Source organism: Strix aluco, chromosome 4 (assembly GCF_031877795.1).
Source record: "Strix aluco isolate bStrAlu1 chromosome 4, bStrAlu1.hap1, whole genome shotgun sequence".
NCBI lineage: Eukaryota > Metazoa > Chordata > Aves > Strigiformes > Strigidae > Strix > Strix aluco.
In genome coordinates, this window is record NC_133934.1 from 118,509,798 (window position 1) to 118,522,564 (window position 12,767).

The window sequence follows — 12,767 nt, forward strand, 5'->3', positions numbered from 1 at the left end:
GTGTGTAATGGAGGAGAAGCTTAAGTCGCAAGTTTTCAAGTAGTTTTCAATTTTCCTTTCAGTGTGCAGGGCCCTTCCTAGTGAATTTAAGCCTGTTGATAAACAGTTTGTTTTCCTTTTTTACTTTTCACAGGCTGATGAGAACCTGTCCTTCCACACCCAGGGGCTGCAGATGGAGAACCAGTGCTCTGGAGCTTACAGAGAAAGAGAGAATCCTTTAGAAAGCAATCTAAACCAGGAGCTTTATTTGTTAACTTTTGCTGGACTGATGCTACCCAGAGCAATCCCATTTTCTGTTGCCCAGGGTATGTTTTAATGAAGGAAAAAACCACCCCAAAGCATCTCCACTGGTGTCTTTTATTAAGTAATGCAAAATACAGTATTAATTATGACACTGCATGCATTTTAGACAATATAAATGCAAGCCTACAGAAAATGTGACAAAGAAACCCTCAATTACTTTTGAGGTAGTATACAAGGAAAAATAGGAAAGCAGAAACACAGTGGATTAAAAGAACAAAATATTAGTATCACTTTGTGCATACATTAATCACTCATAAATACATTTGTATGAAATAACCTAAGATACAATTCCATTCTTGTTAAAAAATATACTTCTTCAAATTCACCATTCTTGTTTGTTTTGTTTTCACATGACATTTTATGGTATTTTATCAGGTGGATTTATTTTTTATCACCGCCGTCATGATTTTACCCTTTTCCTCCAAGAGCTTAGGCACAGATGGCCTCATGCACAAAAATAAATAAGAAACCTGCTTGAAGGGAAAAGAATTCTGCTCAAATAGCTTAGGATAGTCTAATAAATACCATTTGTTTATAAAAATATTTCAGGTTTATAAAAGAGGGGAGGGGACAGTCTCCCACGTGGAAAGGATGTTAAGTGAAAAGTGCTGTATAACATTTTTGAAGAGCTTTTGTTTTAAACATATAGTACCATTATGAATATATATTTTATAATAATCCTGTTTCTTAGAACCTTATTGTTCACTAGAAGTATCAAATGCTGTTTGCTTCCTTTTGTTTGTTATCTTATTGCCGTTTTGGAAGATGCCTAGTTCAGAAGGGTTCCGTATAATTGTGCTTTTGTAAGGCTGTCCTTCCGACTCAAACCAGTACTCCCAGTCCGTTGAAACTGCTGCTGTTTGCTGTGAATCCCCGAATGGCTTCCTTGCTCCATGGAAGACTGGTGGATTTCTGAAGCCTCCACTGAACTCTGATTGAGGGACTCTGCTGAACTGTTAGGGCTCACGTCCACGTATTCTCTTTTCAATACTGGGCTATTTTCGATGTTTTTGTTACTGCATAATTGGACAGTGATCCTTTCATTTTTTTGGTCTCTTGATTCTTTCGTTTTGTAAGTGGGCAATTTGTCCTGTTTACAGCTAGTGCTGATGTCAATATTCAGGCCACTGTCTGTTCTCAGGAAGCAAGAATCCACAAGTCTGCTTTGGCAGATATCATCTCCCTCTGAGCAGCTATCTGCTTTGTAACTAGCATAGATGGGGCTTGTTCGACTGTCTCCCTTCTTAATAGGGCTGCTGTAGTACTGCTCTGAAAAGCTACAGGGTGACAGCCTGCCAGTGTTCCTGTAAGAGTATGCACCAATGTCCTCCACGCTCAATTGCCTCCATTGTCCAGGCAAGTCTTCTTCTGAAAGGTGGGTGCTCCTGCACTCGTTCCTCATTTTCTGATTCGCTAAAGCCTGCTGCGGTGTTATGGCTGAGAAATGAAAAGGTTCATTTGCATATGGAGGCAGAGTCCTGGCAAAAGTAGGTGAATTCTCGTTGTCGTCGGCAAGCTCCATGTGCTGTGCAGGTTTGGATTTGGCAAACCTAGGACTTCCCTGATGCTCATAACCTGCAGGTGATTTTCTTTCAAACAGTTCATCTCGGTTGCTCATGTAGATCGCTTGCTGAGAGGCTGTCAGAGTGTTGGCTTGGGCATTCTCCTTCTCCTCAGATGTGACACTGAAGCTGGAGTAGGAGCTGGAGGTCGGCAGAGAGGTAATGTACTCTGGGAAGGCTTCATGAGAGAAGCTGGAATGGAAACCGTCTTCTTCGACGGTGCTGTCCGTGGAGTTCTGGGACCGCAGGAACCCCACGTCTTTCACCTGCGTGTCCACACTCTGCCTCCTCTCCCTCCTCCTCTCCTCGGGGCAGTAAAGGGCGGTGTCACTGCAGTAGATGTCCGACTTGTACTGGGGCCTTTGTCCGAGTTTTCCGGCAGAGTCCTGAAAATTGAGATCCCTTGTAGATGGGCTTGACAAGTGTGAAGACAAGCTGTTTGGATCTGGTTTTTCCAGTACTTTGGCAATGACACAAGTGGGTATGGTATCAGCATAAGATGTGTGGCACAAGGGGACAGAAAGGCTGCACCCATGTTTTTCCAGATGGATGCTGACTCTTTCCTGAAAGTCAGATGGCAACTGTAACATAAAGAGATGGCAAAGGGGACAGGAGAAAACGGTGCACATCAATACTGGTGTCTGCTTGGGCTTATACAACATTGATAGATGGGTGCTGTTTATGACATTACATGGCCCACTATACATGGTTCTTTGACTAATGTGATGGCCACAATCTTTGTGCATTTCTGAAAACAAACGTAATCAAATGACTATCATTTATTAACATTTGGAAATCTTCGTCTGCCTCCCCTCATGGAAAACACTGTGAAACTGAAATGTTTCCTTTCAAGCTAATTCAGGTTGGATGGGAATGATGTAAAGAATGTAGTAAACAACAATCTTAAAAAGGCAGGCAGGGATTTACAGCCTGCAGCAACACTTCCCAGACTGCATGCTTGTCTGTGATTTGCAGCTGGAGTGTGGAGGTCTCTGCTGGGGTGAGGAAAGAGGAGGAAGAGATCAGATCTATTCTGTTCTTTAGCCTCTCTTTAAGCTTGTCTTGCCTCCAGCCCAGTGCCAAATTGGCTCCTGCCCTTCAGTGTCGCATTTGATAAACAATGCTGTTTGAAGAGGCAGGAAAGTTGGTTTCACTGACACTTAAAGCAATGATACTGGCTGCTATGACAGGAGTGTTTCTATGCTTGGAAGCAGCAAACCAAACTGGCTTCCTTGCCCCAGCACTTGGACGCTGCTTGTCAGATCAACCATCAAGCCTCAACATGTTCCCCTCTTCCAGCAGCTGCTAGCTGACTGCTTTTCTAGTTTCTTACTACACTGGCAGAAACAAGAGCTAAGACCTGAATTTACATTATGATTCCTGTGACAGACTGGTCAGAATTAATCGATAAGTCTGTTATGCATCAGAAATCATATAGTGTTTGGAGAAAGTCAGGATCAGCTCTCTGAATGGTGGTTCCACCTGCTATTCTGTCATATTGACCAGAAGAGATTGAGAGACCTCATTCCTTGGTGTGGCTCAAAAGTCTGGTAGGTAATGCCTAGGCAGGTATCACCAAGCATGCTTGCCAGTTCCATTTTATCTTGCTCATTTCAGACCTCTATCAATGATCAAACAGGGATATGAGAAAGTGCTGCATGATGGCTGTCTCTTAGTATTTCTTGCTGGAAATCAAAAGAACTCATGTTCGGACTAAGTTTTGAGTTTGTGACTGTGATAGCTTCTTTGATACCCATGTTGATTTACGCCACTTAGGAATTTAGCCCTTGAATACTTGGCTGAACTCTGATTTACTCAGGACTTTCTTTTTATAACTAGAAATCAAGTTCCTCTTTACCAACTAATCAGTGGTTATCCTTATAGCCTGAACAATCTCACTCCCTCCTTGTTTCTCTAGAGGAGAGAACCCTAGAAAAACTGAAGTGGTGTCATGCCCCTCTATTTTAGGCAAGAGAAATTTAAGGTGCCTGCTCCTTGTAATGATCTCACATCATATAAGATATGGAGCTCCTCTTTTAGCTTCACTGGGAAGTTTTTAAAGTTGGTTTAGTCCCCAAAACTCGATGTATTCAAAATATGGCATGTTGTGAAATGGCATTCTTGTTAATGTGGAGTAGGATGAGTATTTTTTCAACCAACAGAACTTCCAGGATATTTTGGATTAATCATTATGTTGTTAATTAGCTCATATGTCTTCCATTGGAAATAAAGAGTATGATATTGCCAATCTGCTGGCAGACAGCAATATTAGTCATAGTAAGTACAGATGCAACAAAGGCTGAATAAACAGGTTGTGAAATAGGGCTGCTGTAAATTGCTACAGAAATGAGGAAAAGAAATACAGTTAATTTAATATGAAACTGCTGTATGGGGCAGCTATTATTTTAGTATCCTGTAATACCACTGTTGGTCTATTTTATACACATTATCTAGATTATGAAATGTGTTAAGAAAAAGAACATTATTTTCTGGGCATTGCACTGGAAACTGAAATTACTAAAATGATATTGCTGTCACATTACTATATTGTACTATAGATTAGGCTTCTGGGTAATATACAGTACTTTGTCAGGCAATATTTGCATTTGTAAGGAATTTATTGGCTGTGATAGCACATTCATACTTCCTAAATTCATAAATAGTTAGACTTATGATTGGAGACTGCCTATTTAATTGAGTATATGACAGTCCAGGAAATTGTGGTGAGATCCCACATTTGTGATAGTTTATGGCGAGTAAACCACTAAGTACTTTTAAGGTCCTAATTCTTGCTAACAGGTAGGGTGCTTTCAAGTGTAAGTAATGTAATGATAACTCCTGGATATGAATTGCTAAGGGAAGTCAGTTACTAGGAGAAAATAACAGGACCAGGGTAATCGTTAATTTGGAAGTTCTGTCTCAGTTCCAGTCATTGCCCATTTGAAAGAAGAGTCTTGCTCTACCCTTATTTACCAGGGTTGTTTAGTGCTATGAAGCAGTCTAGTGGCTTAGAAATGGTTTATACATTCCACACTAACCTGATGGGACTGGTGAAGGCAAAGCTTTTCTCTGTGACCTTCACTGAAGCAATACACATAAGGTGCTATTGCTTTGTGTAGGGCCTGCATCCCTAAAGAAGTCTTGTTCACTAAGATAGTTGCCTCCCCTTTAAGGAGTCTGTTTCTCAAGCCTAGTTTCCTTGGAAGCAAGGATTATTAGTTAAAGTTTACTCCTTAGAAATCAATCATTCAGTGCTCTGGTTGCTTTAGAAAAAGATATTTGTTCTGTTAGTCCATTTTAAAATTCACGTTTAGAAATTAGCTGGACTGGAAAATAGCTTCAGGAGGAAAATTGATTATATCAGAATCTCTCATGCCTGCATCTTGTCATTTCCCTGCAGTCACCCCCCTGTCCGTCCGTCCCCCCCCAGCATTTTGCAGTCTAGAATTCTCAGCACTTTGGTTTTGTTAAAACCTTTATTTTTCATGTGATCAGTGCAGGCCCATTCTACCAGGTAGCAGAGATTTTGGGGAAGAGAGTACCTCCAAGTTTGATCACTGGCTGTGATTTTGTCAGCACCTCCCTCAGCTGCACAGAATACCAACATGTGCACAAGCCCTCTTGTTGCTTAAGGGGCAGGGCGGGGAGTTAAAGCCTTAAGGGCAAACAAGTTCTGGAATTGATACATGTAAAATAACCTGTTTTCCATAAAATATTTATTTCTTTAAATATTCACCACGTTTGATCACATTACCTCCGAAAGCTTATGTGCCCTGTCGTAATTCTTGCTGCACTGGAGCAACTGAGCAGCTAAATTGCAGTCCTTCCTATAGAGCTCCTAGAAAAACAAAAAATAGCCTGTTTTTTAAAGTTTGCAAATAGCTTGTGTCTTTCAGCCTTTCTCCCATGCCTGAGCAATCTTTTAAAAATCGACTTTGGAGAAATTCGGAGCACACTTTAAATACATTAAGATTCCATGTTTCTTGCATGGTCCAAAGATGTTTGCCCCTTTGCTCTATGAGGGCTGATAAAATTACTAAAAAGAAAATTTTGAGAACTGTTACTACAGAACAGTAATCTGCATTTCAAAAGATAGATACTTACCATTAGAAACTGGACTTAATACTGTTAACATGCATGGAGCTATGAAGGCTGAAATAAATACGATCTTTTAAGCAAAAAGAAAATTCAAACCCAGACAATTTTTACTGAGTATTATCCAGATCAGCACTAAAATATTACTTTAGAAAATGCTTAAATTATTTTATGAGACTGTGGGAGAAATTCACTGCAGAAACATACATTGTATTTTTTTTTAAAAAGAAAGCTTTTGTCTCCTTAAGAAACTTTCTTGCTGGTTCCTGGCTCCTTTCATATCTTGCAGAATGCAGCTATACAAATATATTAAATCTCACTGCAAATATTTGATGCTGCAGAACAGGATATTTTTACTGAGTAAGAAATTACCATGAGAATTCCACACAGGGAAAAAGAAAATTTAAACAACCCGCTTATGCTATTTTTATATTGAATGGCTCCCACAGCCTATTTAATGGGAAAATTCAGTACATAGATTTGCCCTTCATCTAAAATTAATTTAGCACACATGACTCTGTAACTGTATCCTTCAACCAGTATCTTTGGCTCCCTGGAGGTAAAACTTGTATGTTGCTTTTCCTGATCTAGGTGCCATTAAAAACAGTTGGCTTCAGAAGTTGACTTCGTAGGTGGGCATAGATGAGATAGAGCATAAAAGTACTACGGACACTAGGCTGTGTTAATCTGTAAAAATTAGAAAATGTTTATAGAGAAAAGCTGTTGAATACTGAAATGATTTGAATTTTCTATGAGTTGATGTTATAATTGTATTCTATGCAGATTTTTACTGTTCCACTTGTTCTTCTATGAAAAGGAACGGTGGAAATTCCCTCTGTTTTGAAATACTATTTTAAAGATATTCTGTAACAACAGTGCAACAAGATGTTCCTGGGAGTCTGTGAGGCATGGGGGTAGTAAATGTAGTTTTCCTATGATCATGAGTTCATTATATCTTCATATTCAAGGGCCTTGAGATAGTCTTGGTTTGTGTCTTTTTTTTTTTTTTTTTTTTTTCTGTGAGCTTTTATACATACCACTTCTGCCTTAAATATACTGGGGAGATACATTCATTTCTGTAGGTCTTAAATTTTATGTTATGTTAATACATACTATTTTTATTCCTGAAAAACAGATACAAAGAGTAGGAATCCAAGAATTCAACTTAAAGCAAAATCTGTTTCATGTACATGTGATTATGACATGTTACATGCACGTTAAAAACATAATATATTGCTGCAAAATGTATGGTACAGACAAGTACTCCACGTCCCATATGGCATTACTAGGTACACAAAAATGAATTCACTCCAAGATCTAATCCTTTCTTCAAAAGCTGTGTGCCTCTGTTTCTGTGAAGCAGTTGTCATGGAGAGTACAAAAAGCATTTCTGACACTTTAATTTTAGCAGCTTTAAAAATTACTACAGAAAAATTACATGTGAGTTAAATGTGCCACGTGTACTTTGTTCTCAACGTGCTGGGACATGCCATGCAACTGGTGTGACTTTCTGTCCTTTAATGTTTATCTGAATGGAAACCAGCCACAATAATCGGCAATAAATGCCAAAAGTGCTTCCCATAGTCTAAAACATGTTTTTGCATCAAAAGCATCATTTTACATACCTGTCAGTAGAATAAGGGGAAATATAATTGAAGGAAGAAATATTGTCAAGACACAAACACATTCTCCCCATGTAGGATTCTTCAGTTTAACACTCTCTCTACTTATTAGGTATAATATCAATGGTTTGTTTCATAGTTCTTTATTTTAAAATTTAGAATTTAACTATACTTTCATCAATGATGCTACATAACTAAGGGCAGAATTTTTTCTGTGAATTGACCTCAAGTATGAAGAAGTGGTACTGTTATTTGAGGCTTCTAATGTTCAAAGTAGTTCAGAATACTTCTTGGAAGAAGAGTACTCTGAACTCCAGTCCAGTCTAAGCTGCTTTTTAAAAACTACGAATATTGAAAACACTTCTTCAAATGTGGGCTCAAACCTGACTCCATGAAGTAGTGTAAATGCATGCATACTTATCAGGAGAGTTTTACAATTTTTTTTCCCCTCTATTTTAAATCTGAAATAATCCCACTGACTTAGTCTGGTGAATTAGTCTGGATGTATAGCTGTTCTAAAACTTAAATGTAGTCCATTGCATTTACCATGTTCCATTAGTTACAGCTATTAGAGTTATGAAGTAACTGTTGTTTCAACACAATTTCTATAAAAGTAAAGAGTCAGATTGTGAACTCTTTGTTTCCGCTGGAAAGCTATTAATCTCATAGGCACAATTCACATCAACAGGCATATTAATGGGATCAAATGCTCCCTGCTATGATTAAGAGTTCATATGAAATATGGGAAGATTGAATGTAAGATGCTGAAAAATAAGCGCTAACAGAAGCATGTCTTCTGTAGATGAATTTTTTATTGTGTCTAAAGAATGGCACAATAATGAACTAAATGTATGCAATCTTCCTTTCTTTGCTGTCTTTTTAGATTTGTCCCTGGAAGGATTTCATGAGCTTGGTTGCTAGGTGCAGTATGCATGCCAGTTTTCAGGAGTGTTTAATGAGATGCAGGGTGACAATTGCCAGAGATATTCCCTGTTTCATTCCACATGGAGATAGGTAAATTGTTACACATGAACCACAGCTGGGGAAAACCTGGCTCACCCTCCCTACAATAATCTGAGCAACCAGGTTGGATCAATCCTACCTTCTGCTAGAACCGCTCACTTGTGCTGGGCATCTCATTTCAGTGAGCAAAGACTGAAAGATCAGATGAACTGCAGGAAATCTGGGGCTCTACACTGTGCCTAAAATCCTTATGATGAATCCTCACTCCATACATGTGTCCACGTAATAGCTCTGATCATGTGCTTTGACCTGTTTGCTATACTAGACTGAAACTGATAGCAAAATCAATGTAAGAATATTGCCATTTCTTAGAATATTTTTTTCATCATTTTTTGGTTAGACATAAGGAAAAAAATATCAATGAAATGTCTCACCCCAACCCCACAGCATAAGGAGAGCTGAATTTACAAAATGATGGGAACAATCAAACATGAATTTTAACTGTTGAGGTGACAAGTTACATTTTATGTAAACAGTAAGAAATTATTCTATAATTTCATGGGAAGTGCATGGCCCAATTTATTTTTGAATATAATCTCAAGATGTATCCATATTTAAATACTTACATTGTCTTCTGACAACTTATCTATTGTCACCTTGGCCTCTATTAAGTGATTATTGAGTGCAATTATTTCATGGCTCAAAGCCCGTTTTTCCTCTTCGTAATGTTGACCCTGTGTAGAAAATGGAGTAGTCAGTATTTTTTCTACTGTCAGAATATTTCAGAAAAAGGCCCAAAGGTTGATGTCATTCTCAAATTCAGGGAAAAGCACAACAGACCGATATTTCTTTTTATTTATTATTTTTTGCTATTTTCACTCAGTAGATGAGGCAAAGTACTTTGAAAATATGGAGGTCAAATTGAGCTCATGTTAGGAACTTTCACAAAAGGTCCTAGCTAGCCTGTGCAAAAGCATTCAGTGGAGCATCAGCTATTCCTTCTTTGTCACAAGGCAGGGTTTCTAACCTGGAAGGGACTTGGGCTGCTCTTGGCTTTTGCTACAATAATGTTTCACTTATGCCATTAGCTCCCATTCTCATCAGGGAGGAAGAAAAATATTTAGAAATGAAAGTAACTGTGTATGGGCCAATTTCTTTTTAGCTGTTGACTGTGCTGACTGCTTTAAAAGCCCTGAATGAAGTTGTTCATTTCTCAAGATGAATGTTTGCCTGATTGCAGGGTTAAAACTCATTAGCAGAATGTGACCCACTGTGGGATAACAGGGAAATAATCTGATTCAAACTTCTTGCTGCCCACTAATTTAATCTTGTTACCAGTAGTCTGTAACTCTTTATTATAAATGCAAAAAAATCAACAGGAAAAGTAAAGTGCCACTGGCCCTTCCCATACCATGTCCCATTTTCATATTGCAGTGTTTATTGCACCACCTAATATATCAAAAATTATGTTGTAACAATCGTTAATAACCCTGCCTCAAGCCTTATGTTAGTATTAAAGAGTATGGTACCTTCTGAATGCCCTAGCTGAGATCAAGACATCTTCCTTGCTCTCAGAGATGTACAAGACCATGATAACAAGAAGGTTTGCCAATTATCTGGAGGGATCTTTTAGAATGCACTGTTGCAATAAGAGCAGAAAATAGGATAAACTTTAACGTACATTTGTTTTGTTTAGCAAACTCAATCCAGTGACAAATGCACAATCTCACTTCCCATTCTAAAATTGTTACAGTAATTTGTGAAGGACTTTCTCCAGCAGAATGACTGTATTATCTACTGAAATTTCCCAAATGCCATACTGCCAGGGTCACACAAAAATCTTCCATCAACACGCAGTTGAGATCGTCAGCTAATTGACAGCAATGGGAGTTGTGTGTTTTGAAGTCCGAATGAATATCAAGGTTAATTATCCACCTGCAAAGCACCAGGCTACATCGAAGAAGGATGATTAAATTGGAAGTGGCAACTCTCATCCTAAGTTGCTATTTAGAGAAGAAACACCTTCTCAAATTGTCTAAGCAAACCCACGGCTTGCTTTAAACAGTGCAGATATGATTGAAATGTCCTTGTGAAGGTCTGGACTGGCCTGTTTTAATGTCAGCTTTTCTACAGACCATCTGTTCTCCGCTGCTGCAAGATCTCCATCCTGACAGCCCAGCTGTGCCTCAAGGCTGGTTCAGGCTTGACACCTCTCCCATCCTCGTTCCCATTGATCAGGTGCTCCTGCTAGCTGCCTGGGGACTATATCATGGAAACCCAAAGTCTAGCTTTCAGAGCTTGCAAGAGCTCCAACCTCACTGCTTTTAACAAGACATGTGATCTTAACATCTATGTTTTTTAATTAGGCAGATCGACATGGTTTTATATGAGGCCCTTGACTCTCATTGATTTTATTGTGAACTAAACAACTAGGCACTTTGTAAACCTCCTGGACATCTGTGCACCTCTAGAAATCTGTCTCCTTTGAGACTATGACCGAAGATTACATTTTCAAACGTATTTAGCTCTGTAATGAGGTTGATAAGTGACTACTTAAGTACCTGGGAAAAAGATGTTCCCTCAATTTTCCAAGTCATTTCATGCATTTGAAGAATCCAGGTCCACTGAGTACAGACTTAATCTTCCAAATAACCATTTGTATTGAAGATTTTATCAATACTTGTGCAACAAGTTGTTAATGTCAGGGCAGCTGATTTGTAGGACCCCCTTTTGCTCTAAGTCTCTCTGATTTCAGTAAGTGTTGCTCTTGCAACACTTGAACTTGAGTCACTATATTTTACATTTCAGGAAAGATCATCTGATCAAGGGTTTATAGTCTTCAGCAGAGGGAAACTCATAAAAAGACAGCAGATTCAGGCTTTGGAAGCACTACTTTCCATTGCTTTGACTAATTCTGAATCTGACTGAATTATGATTTCATTTTATTTCAGTTATGATAACTTTTGGGATGATGTTTTCCAGACTTTGTATCTGACCAAGTGTGACTCTAAAAAGTATTTTGTATTTGTTGAACTGTAAAATTCACCTCAGTCCGAATTTATATTGTACAAGTCAGCAGATAGACACCAAAGTAATAAACATCTCAGCAGTGCTGTGCAGGAGGGGGAATGAGAAAGAAAGGCCAGTCCCAGTCTTCTTCACCAGTATACATTTGCATCTTTCTCTTGAACTCCATGTTGTTGACATGAGCAAAGAGTCTGTCTCGCTGTGGCAAAATGAGGTAGCCTAAGGGTGGACAGGACCCTGAAAGGCTTTGGCATATTGACCATATACTGTGCATCCATCTTTGAAAGTTCAAGGATGTTATAGTGGTCCAGTGGTGACAACAAGGGGACAGGCTTAATCCTGACACCACCCTGAGGAAATGGTACAGCTGGAAGAGATGGTATGGTAGTGCTGGATCACTGCATTAAGAGGATTGCTGGTTACTGGGGACTGCAACTTTGAGCTCTCCAGTTGCAGTCGGACAATCATGTTTTCAGCATCGGGTATAGATGTCAGACAGGGATGAAAGGGGGAAAAGAATCATAATGTCAATGCTATGACTGTACGTTACAAATATAAATGCTTATTTTACTTATAACTACTTTTGGCAGATCCCTCTATTTCTGGTAGCTTTTAGATGCTTGGTCCTCCTGCTCTTCCATAAGGCTGTTGACCTCTTCTGTCTCCTTTTGGCACTGCTTTCTGCTCTTCAGGTGCTAACAACCTATCTCAAAACTCAGTAACAGATTAAGTTAATGGTGTTATTGATATGCCAATAGCTTGCAGCTGGGCTGAGGGTTCCTGAAGTCCACTCCAAAATGCCACAGCTATAGGCCGCAACAGGCTGAGCTTCTGGTGGATCTTTGTTCAGAAATCTTTGTTGAGTCAGCTCAGTGCATCTTGCTCCTGCCTGCTCCCCTGGCACAGAGCCAGCATAGAAGAATACAGCTCCATAGTGGCTGACTGATGTGAGAGAACTGCAATCATTTGCCCACATCTGAATCCTATCAAATTCATACTGCCGGGTGGCTCCAGCAGTGCACAGTGCTGGTATTAATCTTGGGGGAACCAAGCACTCGGAGCCCTTGCTCCTAGTCTGGATTTAACATGAGCCTCACTGCTTCCTTCTCAGATCTGATGAAGGAATTTGACATCTGCTCTTCACAGAGAGATCAAATGGTACCATAAAAAGATAAAAAGGATAAAAGATGTCATC

At 39.2% G+C, this 12,767-nt stretch overlaps 1 protein-coding gene across 5 annotated transcripts in view; it reads right to left on the reverse strand.

Moving 5' to 3' along the window:
- Positions 1–338: 338 nt before the first annotated feature.
- The window catches only part of BEGAIN (brain enriched guanylate kinase associated), a 165,828-nt gene continuing 153,399 nt past the window's right edge, over positions 339–12,767 (reverse strand). For all 5 annotated transcript variants that reach the window (XM_074821600.1, XM_074821597.1, XM_074821599.1 and 2 more), the window contains 3 exons: positions 9,172–9,279; positions 5,620–5,703; positions 339–2,446 (listed from right to left, as the gene is read on the reverse strand). In XM_074821600.1, coding sequence (XP_074677701.1) covers positions 1,073–2,446; positions 5,620–5,703; positions 9,172–9,279 — 1,566 coding nt within the window. In that variant the 3' untranslated portion in view covers positions 339–1,072. The remainder of the gene's footprint in view (positions 2,447–5,619; positions 5,704–9,171; positions 9,280–12,767) is intronic.